This window comes from Moschus berezovskii, chromosome 16, assembly GCF_049115385.1.
Source record: "Moschus berezovskii isolate FMDL1 chromosome 16, NW_MosBer_1.0, whole genome shotgun sequence".
NCBI lineage: Eukaryota > Metazoa > Chordata > Mammalia > Artiodactyla > Moschidae > Moschus > Moschus berezovskii.
The window spans coordinates 68,537,881-68,557,518 of record NC_142475.1 but is presented as its reverse complement, the minus strand read 5'-3'; the positions used below and the strand labels follow the sequence as shown (position 1 = coordinate 68,557,518).

The 19,638-nt window shown below is 39.6% G+C and overlaps 2 protein-coding genes across 13 annotated transcripts in view; one reads left to right on the top strand and one right to left on the bottom strand.

Annotated features, from left to right (window-relative positions):
* Window positions 1–578: 578 nt before the first annotated feature.
* On the bottom strand, window positions 579–16,376 carry COPS5 (COP9 signalosome subunit 5). 3 transcript variants are annotated; one of them, XM_055431729.2, is made up of 8 exons: window positions 16,076–16,375; window positions 13,276–13,510; window positions 12,370–12,498; window positions 11,667–11,732; window positions 11,071–11,156; window positions 6,310–6,421; window positions 2,485–2,633; window positions 579–820 (listed from the first exon to the last, which is right to left on the bottom strand). In XM_055431729.2, exons 1-8 carry the CDS (start codon window positions 16,216–16,218, stop codon window positions 736–738), a joined length of 1,005 nt encoding a protein of 334 aa, XP_055287704.1. In that variant the 5' UTR covers window positions 16,219–16,375; the 3' UTR covers window positions 579–735. The 3 variants fall into 3 exon arrangements, with proteins under 3 accessions (XP_055287704.1, XP_055287706.1, XP_088700569.1); XM_055431731.1 differs by having other exon boundaries at window positions 16,068–16,200; XM_088844443.1 differs by lacking the exon at window positions 12,370–12,498 and having other exon boundaries at window positions 16,076–16,376.
* Window positions 16,377–18,286: 1,910 nt separating this feature from the next.
* The window catches only part of CSPP1 (centrosome and spindle pole associated protein 1), a 126,708-nt gene continuing 125,356 nt past the window's right edge, over window positions 18,287–19,638 (top strand). For all 10 annotated transcript variants that reach the window (XR_016039260.1, XR_016039261.1, XR_016039258.1 and 7 more), the window contains exon 1: window positions 18,287–18,441. The gene's annotated coding sequence lies outside the window, so the exon portion shown is untranslated. The remainder of the gene's footprint in view (window positions 18,442–19,638) is intronic.

Sequence of the window (19,638 nt, the reverse complement as noted above, 5' to 3'; positions counted from 1 at the left end):
AGGAACATAAAAATGTTATGTTAAATTGTACTTAAGAAGGTTTGTATGCATGCATGATAAGTCACTTCAGTCGGGTCTGAATCTTTGTGACCCCATGAAGCGTAGCCCATCAGGCTCCTCAGTCCATAGGATTCTCTAGCAAGAATACTGGAGTGGGTTGCCATGCCCTCCTACAGGGGACCTTCCTGACCCAGGGGCTAAACCTGTGTGTCTTACATCTCCTGCATTGGGAGGCTGGTTCTTTACCACTAGCACCACCTGGGAAACCCCAAAAATAGCCTTCAGCACCCCGTATTCCCAGGCAGACTCCCATCCACGTACTAACCAGGCCCAACCCTGCTTTGCTTCGGAGATCAGGTGCATTCTGGGTGGTATGGCCATAGACAAAGAAGGCTTAGGCAAACTGAAACTGGCTCTGATAGTACAGCAAGTGAAATGCTTAAATCCTTTGACTAATTTAAACAGGCAAGACTCTTTTAAAACAGAAAAGTTCTAATATTTCTTTCCCTCATATTTTAGAAAATTAAAGGATACTAGAAAAATAATGTAAAGCTTCCCACAAAACAACAAAAGAACAATTTCATTTTAAAGAATTTTATTATAGGATGTTAATATTCAGGACACCTTCAGAGCACCTTATTCTTCTAATCAGATTTTTGGTAACTGGTTTTAAAGTGTTACTTGAGTATTTTTCCTCATACTGGCTTTCAGGCAAAAGTACTACTTGGTGCTTGTTTAAGAGATGTTAATTTGATTAAACAGTTTATCCTTAATAACCTGAGACATCAATCCATGGATAGCTTCTATGGTAGTTTTGCAGCTAGAAAGAAAAAACATATCACATAATGTCACAAGAACTGAGAACTGTTTCAAACATGCAACTTGTATGCTCTCCCACCCCCACTCCCCTGCAATTCCATCCTTGCACCCCTAGTAATGATTCTGGTCCTATTCATACTCTGCAAAACATACTGTATACCATTACCAATCTACAGTTTACACTCTATAGTATACCATAGTGATTTTTAGCCTTCCGCATGTATTTTGATTGTTTTCTACTTACTAAATTTTCCCAAAAGAATGACAATGTAAATATCTGATAAAATTCAAACATTATTTTATTATTTGTGAAAAGGTTTGGGAAAAATTCTATTTTAGAAGGTTACTGAAGTTATTTATAATTCAGAAATACAGATTGATTCCAATATTACACTAAAATCTGCTTTTTCCTTGCTGTTCATTAGTTGGAATTGTTTTTAAAAATGATTTTAATGAACCTTATGCTTTTTTCTCCTGAAATAATCACAGACATCCTTCAAACAACGCAAAGGTAAAGTTAGATTAGTTGATGAAGGACTTAGATTTTAGAACTGATAAAAAAAAAAAAACCCACCAGTATTCAGAAAAGATGCAATTCTTGTAAAATTACCCCCCAAAGGAAAATTCTCTACTATTGTACTATTACTCTTCTCCTTCCTACTTTTCTTCCTATATAGTTACATTCCCACAGTGACATTTTTGCTTCATAAGAAATTGAGGTGTAAATGCAGATAAAACTATAAATCAGACACATATAAAGATAGATGAGCAAAATGACATATTCAGAGCAAGTATCAAAAGTAAGCCCTAATGTCAAAGAAAAATGTAATTTTTATCCAGGCTGCTACCTTTATACCTTTTATTACTCACAGAGAAGAAATAAATGAGGTCATTCTAACCCAAGATAGCTTCTATTCCAACACATTTCGGCCTTCCGTCTCTGTTTTCTTTCCTATCAACTAGTTTAGTTCTTCTCAAAATGGATACCAAGATATTGATTTATATAGATGTCAACATAGTCTTCCTTTCCTCTCTACTCCTGTCATATTAAAATTCAAATTTTTGTGAAAGTGAATATTATATTAGTCTTCCCAATTCTGTATGCATCTGAAGGATCGCATAATTATTTCATGTTATCTCAAGTTTGTTCTTAATAAATTCTTTACTGAGATTTGAGATACTAAATTACTGTATAAAGGATTATTTCAGGAAAATAATTTGAGCAATAACAATCATTTCTCTGATATTTAGGGCTTAAGACTTTATAAAAATTTGAAATCTGATAAACTTAAGAAATCCTAATTTAATCCTACACAAAAGGATTAGATTAGAATAGATTAGGACATCTTTTTGCAAAATTTTGTTTTGGGTTTTGTTTAAAGACCCAGCAATGGACTGGTTTTCTTTCTTATACTTTATGGCTGAAGCTGGAAAAGGTGAAAGGGAGTTTTTCACATCACCTAGACCCACAAGCCTTTAATATTCTTACCTGCTGTCTCCTAAATTTTCAAAGTTAAAACCTGCATCTGACAACCTTAAAGGTCCAAGTAAGTTAACATTAGGTACCACTGTAAGTTATAGGTTGAACTGTAAGGAATTTGAATCCTGTTATTTACAAATCTTGAAGAAAAAAAAAGTTAGGGGTAGTAACAGATTTGCTCTCACCTGTCTCGTGTAGCTTTGGCAAGTTTGTCTTCTGACTTTCGGTCATGTGTTTCTAAACCCAACATGAAACTTCCTCGTCCCAGCTGGGCTTCTGACTGTTCTAATTTTTCAGACAAATCAAAGACCTGACCGGTGGTATAGTCTGCATTCTATGGGGAAAATGATATCGTATCAAATATACTAGTCTATCACGTAAAAAAAAAAAATGTAAATTTTCTTCCATATAGAATATTTCATTTACAAATAATTCTACTATGAAATCTAAGTGGATAGTCAGTGAAGTAAATCAAATTATACTTGGAAAAATTGATTCCAAAGCTCAAGCTGAAGTATAGAAATTTTCCCCTTTTATAGTTTAAAGATTAAATTTGGAATTGTCTTTTTTGACTGCTTAAATCTAATAATTTGTTATTATGAGAGGCTTTGAAGTACACAGATTTGAGTCCAGATTGCGGTCTCCTGCAGATTAGCTGGGAGGCCTTGGGAGAGGTCCTTTACTTTTCTATGTCTTCCAGTCTTCCTGTGAAAATGGGAGAGGAGGGTGATAATTTCTACCTTAAAGCTATTGTGAGTGATGTATACAAAGCTTGTAGGGCTGTTGATGACACCTAGCAAAGTGTTCTTGCCTGGAGAATCCCAGGGATGGGGGAGCCTGGTGGGCTTCTGTCTATGGGGTCACACAGAGTCGGACATGACTGAAGTGACTTAGCAGCAGCAGCAGCAAAAGCTTAACAATTATTAGTTAATTCTGTTACTTTTTCATGTTGAACTTCCAGAATTAGTACTTATGACACATTTTAAAAATTACATTTTTTTTAGCTTTTCTAATTACGAAATAGTTATACAGAAAATCTGGAAAATGTAGAGCAGTACATATATATATATAAAAGAAAATACCTACCATTCCCTCCACCTAGCTATAATCACAATTTTTTTTAGACTACTGCTATATATTCACATGAGCTTCCCAGGAGGTGCTACTGGTAAAGAACCCGCCTGCCAATATAGGAGACTTAAGAAACACGGGTTTGATCCCTGGGTTGGGAAGATCCCCTGGAGGAGGGCATGGCAATACTCCAGTATTGCCTGCATATTCCCATGGACAGAGAAGCCTGGTGGGCTATATATAGTCCACAGGGTCACAAAGAGTCAGCACATGCACACCCACATTTGGTAAGTTGAAATATTCTATATACTGCTGATATTTCATACATTTTAAAAACCAAAAGTTTAATAATTACATATGTACACTTAAGTGTACTTAAGTGTAATATTTTTTAAAAGTTTATACTGGAATATCTTTATGTTATTCTATTTGCTCAGTCTGTAAGATACTATAAAGGCAGTACAGTTCAGTCACAAGACATTTTAAAAATATTTGCTGTCATCCTAGTTACTACAAAAAGCCCTTTAAAATGCTACCAGCTTTCCAGTGATTTTACAGACTTATGATAATTTTTTAAACATGCAATTATATTCACTTTGTCTGTATCTAAATGGTTTAGGTCACCAATACACCCTTCCCTAACAGGTTTGGAGAAACCCTAATGTTTGTAGATGACTTCACATCTAGAAGATTTAGCTGCAGATATAAAAATGTGGGATGGCAGAAACAGTTATATTATTAAAATGAAAAAAGAAACCAATTACATTTCAAACAGAGAAAACTAATATAAATCAAAAAGTAACTTTTTTCTGGTAGCTTTTAGATTACGTGCTTTAGCTGTAAAGGGAAAGAGATGACATACATTTATTTATATATATTTTTCTTAGAATGCTGTAATGTACTAGGTATTAAACTACACAAAAAAAGGAGGAAATATAATTTAACCTTTTCTTGATTATTAATGTCCTCAGTATATGCAGTGCTGGAATACAGGGACAGCCACAGGCTGAATAAGTAGAGCTGGCTGCTTTTGTACAAAGGTTCAGACAGCTCCAGTCTTACTGCTTCCTGCCCATGCCATCATGTGTCACTTCTGGCTGCTATCAGCATACTTGCCTCTAAGGAAACATGACACATGAGGCATTTAGCAGTGCTAGATACATAGAAAACATTTAATAAATGTTTGCTATTATGAGCACTCTCCTTCTTTCTAATTTACTATTTCTGACTGTTGAGGATAAGAAATAAGAAAAAAAATCATAGTAAATTTATAGTAAATATGCTCAAGTGAGGTTTTAACCCATGAGTACCATGAATCAAATGAGCAAAAAATAATTTATTGAGGCTTTATTATATGCCTGCTGCTGCTGCCGCCGCCAAGTTGCTTCAGTCATGTCCAACTCTGTGTAGTCCCATAGATGGCAGCCCACCAGGCTCCCCCATCCCTGGGATTCTCCAGGCAAGAACACTGGAGTGGGTTGCCATTTCCTTCTCCAATGCATGAAAGTGAAAAGTGAAAGTGAAGCCGCTCAGTTGTGTCCAACTCTTCGCGACTCCATGGACTGCAGCCTACCAGGCTCCTCTGCCCATGGGATTTTCCAGGCAAGAGTACTGGAGTGGGGTGCCATTGCCTTATTATATGCCTAGTACTTTGCTAATTACTATATATATATATTTCATATAATTCTCAGTGTACTTAACAATGTGGGTATTATTATCATTGGGTCCAAGAAAGGCTGAGACACATTAAATAATGCTGTGAAGGTTACACACAGCTAGTAAAATGGCAGACTTGTTTCTGAACTGAGTTTATCTTATTCCAAATTTAGTGGTTCTAACCACTGTGCTAGACTATATTATATGAAGTAGCTTACTTTAAAAAAAAAAGTTAAAACTGTTCCTTAACTGAGATCTAGATAGAAGTTTCTATCCTCTTCTAGGTATTAGATTTTAATGATATATTGAAAATATTGACTGTTTCTTTATTTTTTTTTGGCGGTAGCAGCAATCTGCTTGGAGAAGGAAATGGCAACCCACTCCAGTGTTCTTGCCTGGAGAATCCCAGGGACGGGGGAGCCTGGTGGGCTTCCGTCTATGGGGTCACACAGAGTCGGACACGACTGAAGTGACTTAGCAGCAGCAGCAGCAGCAATCTGCTTGCTATAAGATAGTGATATTCTGATTTCTTTTGGGGACATTCTTAGTCCAAGTGCTCCGGAGAGTTTCAGAATTCTACTCCAGCTCAGCAGTAAAGCAGTGATGCACTTGCCTTGGCTCAACCACTCATGGTGTTCATTCCCTTGGCCCAGAGCAGGTACACAGTGAGGCTTTGCCTGGGAATATGTTGAGTGGGGTGGGGTGGGGTGTGTGTGTGTGTTGGGGGGGTGGGGTGTGTGTGGGGGGTGTGTGTGTGTGTGTTATCTTGATCTTTTCTTTTGAATGTGGAATTGGGAGGTCTAAGCTAATACTGCCATCTTGATTTCACATGAAGTCTGAAACTGAAACCAACTGACCTGAAATCAAAGCTGAGAAAGGAAGACCAAGACCTCATAATATTGTCTGAATGCAAACTCAGGCTGTGCCTGAAGTCAGCCCTCCTCTTGTACTCCTGGACTTTGCAGCTTACATGATTCTCCTTTTTGTTTTAGCCAGGGTGGTTGGGTCTCCTGTCACTTGTAACTAGAATCCTACCTGAGACACACAACAAAGAACACTATTGGCATTTTTCTCTAAGATCTCACTCTCATCTGGTCTCATTAGTACACAATACTGATCCGGGCTTGGCCTAGTATTCCAATCCACCTCTGGTAATGCAGAATCTGCCCCCAAGCCTACCATCTTGGCAAAGTCAGTCTTTCCATGAAAAAGAATTTCAGACATTAAACAACTTACGTAGATTGATAAAATTCAGACACATTCCTTGCAAGCATAGTACTTACCGTAAGCAAGCTAGAGGAACTCAGCGTATTCACCCAGTATTTATTCCACAAAAGCTCAAGCAATTTCCGATCCAAAGAGGATTTGAAATATGAGACTTCTAAGGCATAGTATCTATGAAACAAAACCACAAATCTAGTAAGTAAAAAACATTCAACCACATCACATAAAGGTTATGGCCAAATTTAAGTTAATTACATTTTATATCCAAATGCTGCTGCTAAGTCACTTCAGTCGTGTCCGACTGTGTGACCCCATAGACGGAAGCCCACCAGGCTCCCCCGTCCCTGGGATTCTCCAGGCAAGAACACTGGAGTGGGTTGCCATTTCCTTCTCCAATGTGTGAAAGTGAAAAGTGAAAGTGAGGTCAGTCAGTCGCGTCTGACCCTTAGCGACCCCATAGACTGCAGCTTACCAGGCTCGTCCATCCATGGGATTTTCTAGGCAAGAGTACTGGAGTGGCTTGCCATTGCCTTCTCCGTTATATCCAAATAGTCATGCTTTAATTTTTTCCAACAGAATAACAGGTAAACCTGGTTTCCTTACTCTTCAAGGGGGTGATTTCAATTCATTTAAGCAAATATTCTCATGTTATATTTCTCTCCTCTGTAAAGCCCAGAAATTCTCAAAAAATTATTAATAACTAATCAAAATTTCTGAGTGATAGGTATTTTCCCATGCCACTGACTTCATAAAATTTCAGCCAACAGTAATGAACTTCCTCTCTCCAAGGTTAGCTATTACTTTTGTTAGGCTTTTAAAAATACCAAAAACTATTTGTGGATTCTCGATTCCTCCCTTTCTAATCCCCTAATTAGGACCAACTGCTTTTTGGAAAAGCTAAACTTTAAGGTTGGTCATTAAAGCATATAAAAGAATTGCTGCTGCTTCTAAAGGTGCCTAATTTATAATCAGGGATAGTAAGGGAAATTTGGTTAAATGTTTGAAAAACTTATTTTTTTTAAAGTAATAAATACTTAAATATTTCACTATGTTACAAAGAAACACAAGGAACTTCTTCACCTTAAGGAGCTTACCATTTTCATGGGACACATGGGATGAATCCATGAAAAGTTATAAATATAATGATATATGTTGAGTAACAGTAAGTGATGCTGTAGTGCATATTTAAAATTAATCATCTGCCAATTAAATGTTAGCGATAATGAGTACTCTTAGTATAAACAGAACAGTCTGAGAAGCTCCAGGGAAAAGGATTTTGAGTAACCCTGACATGAGTCTATAGTGTGGCTATGTTAAGAGCAAGGAGGAAGCATTAGGCAGAGAGCCCTAACTCACAAAAAGGAAAGTCATGAAAGGAACAGTAAGTTAATCAGCCTGCCTGGACAGTTCTAGCGGGAGCAGAAGGATTTTGTAAGGGAAACCTAGAAAGCTATGTTGGGGTCTAGCTAGCAGAGGACATTACATAAAAGGTTAAGAAATTATCTTCTAGATACTTGGGACTCATGGAAGGTGTCTGAGCAGATCACTGATATAGCCGTTTATATCAGTGTTTGAGAAAGCCAGCTGGGGTAAGATGTGTCAGAGGAGAAACGGGAGGCAGGGAGACCACAAAGGATGCCACTGCAGTGGGGCAGATGTCAGGAGAAAAAGGCCTCACTCTTAGGTTAGTGGTGTCGAAGATAAAGGCACAGGGACACAACAGAAATGTGTGATTTTTCAATTCAGGAGTGAAGAAATTTAAAAAGAGGAAGAATTTAAAGACAATTCTAAGTAAGGGCTTTATAAATAAGACACCCCTGCATATGTGAAGATGAAAAGGACACAGCTATAGTGAAATGTGGACGTGGGCTGGGGAAACAGTGTATTTCTTGAGCATTTACTGTGTCCTGGCACTTTATATATATTCTCAGTTAATTCTCCCTACAGCCACAAAAGGAAAGATTTATTATTCCCATTCTAGACAGAAGAAACAACTCTAAAGACTTGTTCAACACCACAGAAAGTGGCAGCAAAAGGATATGATATTATGTCTGTTATCAAAACCTCATGGTCTAATTTATTGTTATATCCAGAGTGTAGACATTTAAGACACTGTTTAAGAAGTGAAGCCCCAGGAGTTGAGGCAGTTAAGTATGGGGAGAGGAGGCAGGGGCTCAGGTGGAAAGGTCAGTTTTAGAAATGACAGGTTGCACCTCTGATACTTTAGGGGAAAAGAGAGGATGAGTAGAGCAAAAGATGTAGATTATAAAGGATGGAAAATAAAGGAGCTCAAACTGGAGGGTCTAGAATAGACTTCTATGTTTTAAAACTTGTGGATCACCTTAATGTTATTACTCTCTTAATTCCGTAGGCTGATGCAATGAAATTTTTTGGTCTAATATTAGCTGCAAATCTCAGTAGCAGAGTTGAAAGCAAGAAGAATATTCAAAATTACTCGTGGAGCTAAATCCTCATCTTCTGTACAGGAAGTCAATAATAGATACTGCCTAGAACTGAAAATCAAGAAGTAGCACTATCAGCATGCTGTTTGAAGTTAATGGGGTAAATACTTAAACAGAGTATAACTTATAATAGTTTAAGTGATTCCCTCTGGGGGTGGGGGAAAGGGAATGGTATTTTCATAGAACCAGTTGACTCTTTAAACTATGTGCTTGTATAACATTGATAACATACAAGCTAATTTAAAAAATCTGTTGTGTCCTATTTTTTACTAAGGCTCTTCAAAGTTAAATATATTTAATATCTGTATTAGATTCTATGTTGAAAATGAACTTTGGATTATGATCTAGAATTTAAAGTAGGAAAGAAAAAAGATCAGTGTAAACTACAAATTATAGCTCATTGTCAAATGATTTAGGAAATGATCTATAATGAGTCTGCTCTTAACTTAGGACTATGTTTCACTGAAGATTTGAAATAAAAATAAGCAACTTATTTGCCCTATTAAAAAAGTTTATTCTTTATTTAGGAACTGGTCCTAAGTAAGAGAGTATCTTTGAACATCCTTATTCCAGGTTCAAAATTCTAGGCTCTAGCAGTGCAGGTGGTTAGAAAGCAGCAACTCCTCTTAGACAGGCTCAAAAAAACCAGGAAATGCAGGTTTGTTTGGGTACAGAAAGCACAGTATGCCTCATAGTCTTGTTTTGTTTCAAAAGCTGCTGCTGGTGATGAGAGAAGTAGAGTAGGTATTAAAGGTATAAACTTTTGAAACTGCAACTCAATATAAATGGAAAAAATTGACTGTTAACTCTGAAAGTGAACGTATTACAGCAAAGGTGTTTTCATGCTTAGGAGCAATTCTCTCAAACAGGAATGGCTTAAATTCTTTTCAATAGAGCAAATTAAGTGATTTAATTACAAACCTCTCATTGAAAAATAAAAATCTTTTTTTCCAGAAGTATGCCAAGGATGACTGAAAATCAGACATATTTAAAAATTAAATTCTAGAAATTCTGGTATTTTCTAGGAATTCTAAACAGAAAAATAAGAGCAGTAGTAGCACATGAGTAGTAAAGTATTCTTTGAAGTTAGGATAGGAGGTGTGGAGAAAAGGACAGTAGTAATCAGTTAGGTAAAACTTTTTTTTTAGGGGGTTGCCCACACTTCTATGTGCCATGCCCTATTTTAATTGTTATGATATAGCAATGAATTGATTTTTCTCTCATGAAGTTCACATTCTAATGAGGTCAATAACAAGGAAGCAAAAACATATCAGATGGTCATACGTGCTAAGAAGAAAAATGAAGCAGGGAAAGGTAACAGTGACTAGAAAGTATTAATTGAAACAGGGTGACCAGGGAACATTCTCTGTTAAGGTGACCCTTAAAGAGACACTCGACTGAAATAGTGAGTCACATGGAAAAAAGGAAGAATGTTCCAGGCAGAAGGATTAGCAAGTGCAAAGGCCCCATGGTAGGAGCCGGCCTAGTACATCTGATAATCCATAATGAGGCCACTATGGCTAGAACAGACAGAGAAAGGCTTAGTGACAAGAAGTAGAGTCACTGAGAAGAGCTCAGAACGATTGTAGGGGCCAGTCTACATAGGGTTGTGTGGTCCATGGTAAGCACTATAGATCTTATTCTTAATGAGACAGGAAATTACTATGAGAATGACAAACATGATCAGACTACATTTTAACAGAATCTGTTTGGCTGACAAAAGACCTTTAAGGGGTGGGGTGAAGTGCAGAAGCAAGAAGACTAGCTAGAAAAGGCTAGTGCTCTGATTTAAGTTCCAGATGGCTGGGGCCTGGGTCAAGGTGATAGTAAGAGAAGTGATATATTTAGAAGGTGGAGAAAATTGTCTTCACTTCACTGGTTTACCAATTTAAAAAACTGAGATGTAATTCGCATAGCATGAAATTCACTGTTTTAAAGGAGTATACAATTAAGTAGTTTTTAGTATGACTTTAACTCTTGGAGTAAAAATGTTTAGGGAGAACTTTTGCTATGTGGAAACTGGGTACATTGAGGGCTGTAGAAATTGCTAGTGTCAGGCTGGCCCTGCATACAGCTTCCTTCAACTTTTACTTTTATTAACAGGCCAAGTATCTTATACATTGATAAAACGTATATAGATGGGTGAAAGGCAAATAATATGTTAGATTAAAACAATTGTTAATAAAGATTCAAACGTTATCCTAAATTTATATATTCTTACTATTATTTTAAAAGGTATTATGAAATGCATTTCATCTGAATTTTTTTTCTCATCTATAAAATTAGGGGCTTGGTCTGGATGATCTCTGAGGTTTCTTACGATGATTCTGGCATCAGATACATTTTTAAATGACTTACTGTTTGCAGTGTACACCAAAGTCTTCTATTTTATTAAGTGGGATGGTCTGGTACTCAGAAGGTCCTTCATCCGGAGGCTTGTAGCCCTAAACAAAAATGAAGAAAATAGAAGACTTAAACACAAAAGAGGAAAAACATATGTTTTCTATGTGACTTTCTGTTTACAGAAACATTTATTTGGGGGAGCCAATTACTGAACATAAATGCCTAATAAAAAAAAAGTATATTGCTTATACTCTTCCTCAACCCCATTTGGTGGCTGAAGGCTAGATTTGGCTTATAGGTTAATTTTTCCTGTCCTTAGGTGATATTCACTTGTGCTCATATCTATTTCAGATTGCAGTAGATAGTAGATGGCCATGACACACAAATCCTTATTAACAAAAGAACACTGCTTTTCTAGTAGAATTAACAACATACAGCACAAATGTATTACCTTTTTGCCAAAGACAATTTGTGGTAGTTGGGCTTCTATTTTGTAAATATCGTTAAATTGTTTTAGGACAAAATGAGATACTAACTATAACACATCTTTAAAAATAAACCAAATATTTAAAAATTGAAAAACTATAAGAACTTGGAATTTTTCAAATTACCTTTGGATATGTCCTGAAGGCTCCAAGATTCACTTTCCCTGCAGATATTGTTCTTGTTGGGTCAATCTACAAGAAAGATATATTTAATATCTCCTGACTTATTTGTTTAAACATTATAAGCCTAGAAATACATATGTACATATAACACTATAGGCACAGACACATAATTAAAAATAACCAATAGGGAAAAAAATAGCCAAATTGGAAAATCATATAAGTTCAACAGAATGGCTAAATATAGAAATCTCATCATTAATTTAGAGATCAGATCTAGTTATTACACTATTTAAGAGTATTAATTAAAGATTTGCTCATCTCTTTTTCAGAAGTCTTTTTAAACAGATGAACAATTCCTACCTTCCTTAGAATAACCTGAATTACATCTAAAATATTTTAAGCATAGCAAGAGCTGTTCTAGCAATTCCTGATTTAATCAATTCACTCAACATCGACCAAATGCCCACTGTGTGCAGGGAACTGAGACACAGGTGCTGTGTACATTCTCATCTAACAGAGGGTGGGAAAAGATGCAGAGAAGTTACATAACTTGTTCAGAGTCCCAGTTACAAAGAAGTGGAATTTAGATTCAAACCTAGGCTGGCACCAGAGCCTTGCTCTTTACTGTACTGTTTTTATTTTCCTGTATACCTGCTTTAGTAAATCTTCATGAAAATTAATTACAACTGGTTGTAAAAATACTTACTACCACTGCTACAAATGGTTCCTGAAACTGCTGATTGAGCATCTGAGTACTAACATCAATTCCAGAAAGCCAGCAGCCATAGCCAGGGTGGCTATGATACCAGCCAATTGCATTTTCAAGGCGGCCAACCTAACAAATGAAGAGAGCAAAGGAGCTTGAGGTTCCTGTTTAATCTGAGAGATGCTTGTGATTTGTCTATTTATACAGCCCTACAGTTAAATAACAGTATGCAGAATAGTTATAGCATCTGCTGCTTTCAAAAAAAATTTAGATAATACATGCTCAAGGCACAAAATTAATAAGATACATGTACAATAAGGTCATTCAGTCTCCTTCCTACCTCTTTCCCCTCAACTAGTTTCTCACCCCAGATGTTACTGTTATAGGCTTATACACCTGTCTTCCAGAGTTATTCTTTGCATATATGTAGATTAATAAAAACACACAATGGCATACCACCAACAGTATTCTACACTTTGCTTTTTCACGCGACAAAATATTCTGGGATTTGTTTCACATAAATAAACATATAGATAGCTACCTTTTAATTTGTTTTAAAGGCTGGCTGGCAGTTCATTATGTGGGATATAGTTTATTTAATCAGTTTGATATCCAGTTACATTTAGGTTGTTTTCAATTTTTTGGTTTTAAACACACATAATGAATGTGAAAATTAAAATTTCTTGCAGTTACAAATTATTTTTCCTTGTGATGAGACCTTTTAAGATCTACTCTCTTGAGAATTTTTTAAAAAATCCATGCTAATCTCATATATGTTACATATAGTTGAGAATAACTTAAAATATAAACTCTAATGTAGGAGGATAGTTTTAAGTTTAGAAACTCAAAAATAACTATGAGACTCTTAACTTGAAGTAACCAAATTTTAGGGAACAGCATTTTTACCTGTTTAGCATTTTCTATGTATGCAGCCATGTACTCATATGCAGCAGCCTGAGCGTTTACTCGGGTTTCAGTGCCCTCTACTGGCAAAGCAAAGCTGTCCATAATGATCATGGTCTCACCATCCACTTTTCCCAGCATCAAGCCCATCACTTCCAAGTTGCCTCCTGATCTGGCATGCATCACCATTTTCAGTAGAGCCAATGCTGAGATTTTGCAGTACTTAAAGTAATGGTGACTACAAAAGAAAGGCATGGTGTAATTAACTTTCTTATATAAGTACAATTGTAAGACAGTTTTTGTGGAGATTAACAAATAAGTATTTGAAGCAATTTACACTGATGGAATGGGGAGAAAGCGTATATATAGAATGAGGGAAAGAAAAAGTATAAAAGGACAGAGTTCCTGAAGGGGGATGGAAATGATAAACATAATCCTGCAAATTACTCCACTGGGGTAAGGTAAAAGTATGAAATAATTTTAAAATACGCTATTCGAGTAGACAGAAGGGAATTACATGACCATTTCAATAGACTTTTTCTCCATTAATTTTGGAACCACCAAATCTAGGTTTCTGACCCTGGCTGGTCAGTTTTGCCTCATTATTCTCCCACTTAACCTTCCAGGCCTAGCAGTTAAGAATGTGGGCTCTGACATCCATCTACCTAGGTTTGAACCCTTTTACTGCCATATCCTGGCTGTAACCTTGAGACAGCCACTTAATGTCTGTGCCTGTTCACAGAGTTGTTGTTTGGAGGAAATGCATAAAATAATGTACGTAAAGTGCCTGGCTTGGTGCCTGACACATACAAAACTTTTTAAGTGCTAGCTACATTATTAACCTATCTTTTATAGTACTCCGAGAGAACAATGTGTTGAGGGTTGCAGCTTCTCTCTGTGGTATCAGTCTAAAAATAGAAAATATAGCCTTAAAATCTTTAGTTCTATTGTGATCAGTATTTCAGTTTGTCATCTGTGTATGTGACTAAACTGTTTAGTAGTTTACACTTCAGTAACTACAGTAGTAAATTTACTACAGTAGTAAATTACACTTCAGTCTCATTGATGTAGCCGAAGACAGCGAGGATGACTGTAACTGGAGATACAATCACACAGTGAGGCTGATAATTTAAAACATTCAATAGGCTATATCAATCTAAGTATGCAGCCTGCTATAGAAATAGCAGACAACCAGGCAAAATAACCAGTCTGTAAAGAGTGTCAGTGTCTTTGAGAAATCTTTTTAAAATATCTGCCCACAGATTTCAATCACAGCTGAAAAATATAGAGACCTGTCCTTGGGAATCAAGACATGAATTAAAATCTTCACTCCTCTGTCTACTGGGGAAAAAAGACAGTCCATTATTGTGCTTCTGTTACATGCATTCTGCTGCTGCTGCTGCTGCTAAGTCGCTTCAGTCGTGTCCGACTCTGTGCGACCCCATAGATGGCAGCCGACCAGGCTCCGCCGTCCCTGGGATTCTCCAGGCAAGAACACTGGAGTGGGTTGCCATTTCCTTCTCCAATATGTGAAAGTGAAAAGTGAAAGTGAAGTCGCTCAGTCGTGTCCGACTCTTAGTGACCCCATGGACTGCAACCTACCAGGCTCCTCTGTCCATGCGATTTTCTAGGCAAGAGTACTGGAGTGGCTTGCCATTGCCTTCTCCGACATGCATTCTAGACCCTGTTTTATACATGACCTCATCTAATCTTTATAACATCACCAACAGATAGGTCTTTTTTCTCTTTTACAGATTAAAAAAAGAAGTACATTTCAACTAATCAGTTATAGCTGTGAGATTTGATTTTAGGTCTTAACTATTGTTCACTTAAGAATTCATTGCCTCTGTGTAATTATGAAGTAAGTTATTTACTGTATTTGCTTGTTTTCATATATGCAGAAAAGGAATAAAAATACAGTACTGTGTTGGCATAAAGATTTAGTGGGATATGGAAATTCCTAGCTCAAAACTCAGCCTGTAGTAAGTACTCAGTAAACACTGCTGAATTTGAATACCCACAGTTACAGCTTGCGTTGTAAAAAACTGTGAGACAGATGAAATATGGTTTTTGTTGTTGACCACTACTTTCCTGTCTATCCATTAGAGAGACTGTGTGATCTTTTTATTCTTTCCATACAATATCTGCTGTCAGGAAAGGATAAATACTGCTGCAAAAAAACCTTGACCTGTCATCACTCCCAGGGACACATGAGTTTTGCTTAGGGGCAAAAAACCTTAAGTTCTATTGATATAATTTACAGCTTCTGTAAAAAAAAAATAGTGGAGTAAACATTGTGGGAGACTGAGTAGAGCCTCTTTGTTGTTTGTGAAATAATTATCAGCAATCAAGAAGCAGTTATAGATCTAAAAGATTATAGAGTAAAAAAAGCTGGCTCATAATTATTTTAGAGACCATTGGATTGACTCAGTATCTGAAGATAGCTGTAGTCCCAGTCTGAAATCAGCTGAAGATCCCAATAAAGTGTATACGGACACAAGGTTCAAGGCATCTGTAACAATACGGGGGCTGAGAAGTGAAAGCCTAAACTACCGCTTGTCGTTTTCCTCTTCCATTCTCCCAGGGCAAACGAGACAGGAAGGGGGAATCAAGCAAGCCCCAGTGGAGGGTCTTACGCTTTATTTGCGGGGATAAAAAGGTAAAACAAAATGTCTTAGACGATTCCTCTTTCTCCTTGCTGCAGAGGGAAAGACAAGCTCTCTATCCCCAACTCCCACTACCCCGGGTCTCTTAAAATCCCGCCACCCCACCCTCCCCTGCGTTTCGCCAGGGACCTCCTCACTCCTTAGTCCAGGGCTTCGCCGCCAGGATTTCTTGCTGTTGTTTCTTGTCGTATTTGTAGATTTCATCGATACTCTGGGCTTCCTGCATGTTGTTGGCTAGCTCCCACGTTTTCTGGGCCATGCCACTCCCGGAAGCCGCCATCGCCGAGGAATCGAATAAGCTGTCGCCTCCGCAATCGAGACGCAACTTTATCTCGCTAGGTTTTCGGGCGTGGGCTCCAGACCCACCCTACCACAGGTGCAAACTCACACTAGGCTCTCGGGGCAGCCATGACACCCAGCACCGGAGGTGAAGTTGGTACGGACCATCCGCGGGATGGCGGGGGTCCTTGGGGGACACGGCTATATACACAGCAGTTACACAATAGTTAAGAGGCAGAGGAGTCGTCTCATTACTGAAAAGAGAACTTATTATCTTGGAAAATTATATGTGTGAAATAGGACGAAAACAGTAATTACCTAGGGAATGGTATAGCCTTCTGCACCGGAAGAAGGGCATGTAACGCTATGCCAGAAACTGGAATTGACCCTCCTTGTTCGTTCTGCGCAGGTTCGGCTTCCGCCATATTAAAAATTGGTAGATACTTAAAGCTGCGACGGGGCAGAGAACTGTTTTTACGTAGGTAGGGACGGGGGAGCCTGGTGGTCTTCCGTCTGTGGGGTCGCACAGAGTCGGACACTACTGAAGCGACTTAGCAGCAGCGGCAGCAGGTACTCTTAAGATTGTTGAAAGCCAAAAAAAAAAAAAGGATGTTTATGGAAAAGTTGACATAGAAGTAGTTCTGAATGCCGCTTTTGAGAGAATAACATGGCATCCTAGTTTACTTCCAGATGAATCATTGCACATGCGTAAAGCTCTTTGACTTGTAGTGGTTTGGCGCTAAACTTTCCTAGCGGGGCGTTCTCTAGCGTCCCAAGGTGGCCATGGAAACTCGTGGATGGCTATGATCGTGCCTTTTGGCGCGTTTGTAAAAATTAACATCCATACAAGTTATTAGTGTTTTGCAAGTGTCCAGTACCCACTTCTTGAAACAGTTTAATCTTCTACATTCCACTGTGGAACCACTTCTGTCCCCTAAGCCGAATTAATCTAGGGGGAATATGTTGTCATCTAAGAGTTAATACAGTGTTTAATTATTTCATTTATTTGCTTGTTTTAGGTATTCTTTCTTCTCCTATCCCCCGTTCCACACTAGATTCTAAGTTCCAAAACACAGGTACCGGGTCTCTATTCCTTGATTTATCCCTGATACCTACCATAGATGCTCAGTGTTTATATTACTGGGAAAAATAAAGGCGGGGGAGGGAGTTTCACCTCTGCAACTTCAACTTTTAGTTACCTTGAAACTTTGCATAAGTGGTCAGCGTTGCCTGGAGTGCTTTCCCCTTACTTTTCTGACTGGTAGCTCACATTAGTATTTAAAAACAGAGCTCAAAGATCTCTACCATACAATCATTCTCAACTTCTTTTTCTCTCCAGTCATCTTTCTTCCATGACGTCTCTAAATGTCTGTAGGTGCTTCTGTAACTGTTACACGTTGAAATAATGTATTTGTTTACTTGGAAGTTTTTCTTTGCACTGTAAGCGGGTGCACTCTGCTCTGGGTTGTATCTTCCACTCCTAGAAAGGTGTGTGACATTTAGTTAAGACAAATATATAGGAATTACCTGATCCACAGCCCCGCCTGCGGTTTTGACATTATCTTTCAAACCCTCATACAAGGTGACTTCAGATAAAGGACCCTTAGCCCCACTGGCTTGGGAAGCTAGAGATCTCTTTTCTAGTGGTGATATATGGCCACTAAGTATTCGGGTGAACTGAGTATTTTGAAATTAGTAATAAAGCCTAGGACAAAACGTTGACCAGACTCCTGAGGGAGCAATAGTGCCCGGAGAGGTGTGCCAGCAGTTTTTCTCTACCAACCCTGCCTTGTCCCCCGTCTGCACTCTCCAGGCACCCCCCACCCACCGCCCCCAGGCTTTGAACAGAGGCCAGCTGGGGCTTGGAAGGTTTGAAGTGGGCAGAATCAGTTTAGCTTGGGAAAGTGGCTCCCGCAGTTGAATAGTCTCAGGCGGAGTCCCAGTCCAGATACAGGCGAGCCCTGCGAACCGCCGGGCGTCCATGTGGCCTCCGGGGCGACAGGGGGCGCCCCCGGCCGCGAGCCTCTGCCCCGCGGCCGTAGTAGGGCGGGGCCACGCCCGGCCGTTGGCGAAGGGCGGGCGGAGGGCTCGGCCCGAGAGGCGGAGCCCGGGCGGCTTGTCACAACCGTTCCCGCGCTGGGCGACCGCCGTCACTTCTTCGAACAGCGGCGAAGAGCCTCGCTAGAACTCTGTGCTGTTCCCCGACGCCAGCCCGCTTACCTGAGTAAGCGTCCGTCGGCCGCGGTGGGGAGCGGGCCTGTCGGGGTGTGGCCGGGCTTGGGGAGCGTCCCAGGGCTGGGTTCACGGCTGAGGGCCTCGCTGGGGGTGGAGGTCTTGCGGCCGCAAGGAGGGCCAAGGACCTGGGGTTACCTTGGTTGGGGTGGGGTTCCCTGCGTTCTGGGGTCTCGTGGCCGCCGGGCTGGGGTTGGAGTCTAGCAGCTGCGGGCCCGGCGGTCCCGGACCACTCGGGTCTAGCTGCAGCGTGGCAGAGGGCAGTGCTCGGTGCCCTGGTTGCCCTGTGCGTGAGGGTCTCGCCGTTGCCAGACCAGCCCGGGGCGGTGCCTTGGTTACGCGGTCTGGACTCCGGGCCGCAGCTACCAGCCGCCGCCCCGGCTGCTGTCGAGACCCGGTTGCCTGACAACGCGTTGACGCTTCCCGAGAAGACTGCCACCCACGGCGCCGGCGCCCGGAGACCAGCTGCGCCTCGGTTCTCGTGCCTCCCCTCCCCATCAGCCTCCCTCCGCTGCTCGCCTGTGCCTGTCGAAGCACCTTTCTTTTTACTGGGGACTGGTTAATGGTTAACGTTTATTGAGTGCTTGTGTACCAGCGCTGTTTCTCAGTGCTTTGCTTTGCAAGTAAAATTGGATTCCCATAGCCCTGTGAGGTCGGCGCTATTATCCAGTTTTCCCCGGCCTCCTTGAGCTTGAACCTGTTGTTTCTAGTTGCCTTGATTTTAGGATAGTTACCTGCGATTGGAATCACATTTGCAATGACTTAGCACTGGGATTCATCCTTTGAGAGAAGCTGGGTCTCAAGATTATAGGATGAAGTTTAGCTTGGGTTTCTGGGAAGACTAATTTCTATAGTAAACCACTACCTCGATTCTAAACACCTCGGGAAATACAGGAGTCTAATAGTAACCAATATGAGTTTGTTAAAAGCCAGTTATCCTCAGACGGGGTTCAACTTTATATGAAAGAATGGTTTTTTCATGTTCATAAACAAAAAGGAATCCTATGGTAACCCGTAAAAATGTTGCTTTCTTTTCTGCATGTTCTTGCTAGGAGTGCACTGACTTTCTGATGGTTAAGTGTATGCTGAAGTGCTCCCCAGGGATGAAATTTTGAGTCTCCTTTGCACGTGGTTCTAGTGGTAAAGAACCCCTCCTGCCAGTGCAGGAGGCCTAAGAGAGGGGAGTTTG

What these genes read in the sequence shown, in the direction of transcription:
- COPS5 (XM_055431729.2), bottom strand. Translation starts at nt 16,218, where the DNA reads ATGGCGGCTTCCGGGAGTGGCATGGCCCAGAAAACGTGGGAGCTAGCC. An exon ending in CCTTCAGGACATATCCAAAG is followed by an intron (nt 11,157 to 11,666) that starts GTAATTTGAAAA and finishes ATTTTTGTTTAG; the next exon opens with GGCTACAAGCCTCCGGATGA. An exon ending in GTTCCTCTAGCTTGCTTACG is followed by an intron (nt 2,634 to 6,309) that starts GTAAGTACTATG and finishes TTTTCCCCATAG; the next exon opens with AATGCAGACTATACCACCGG.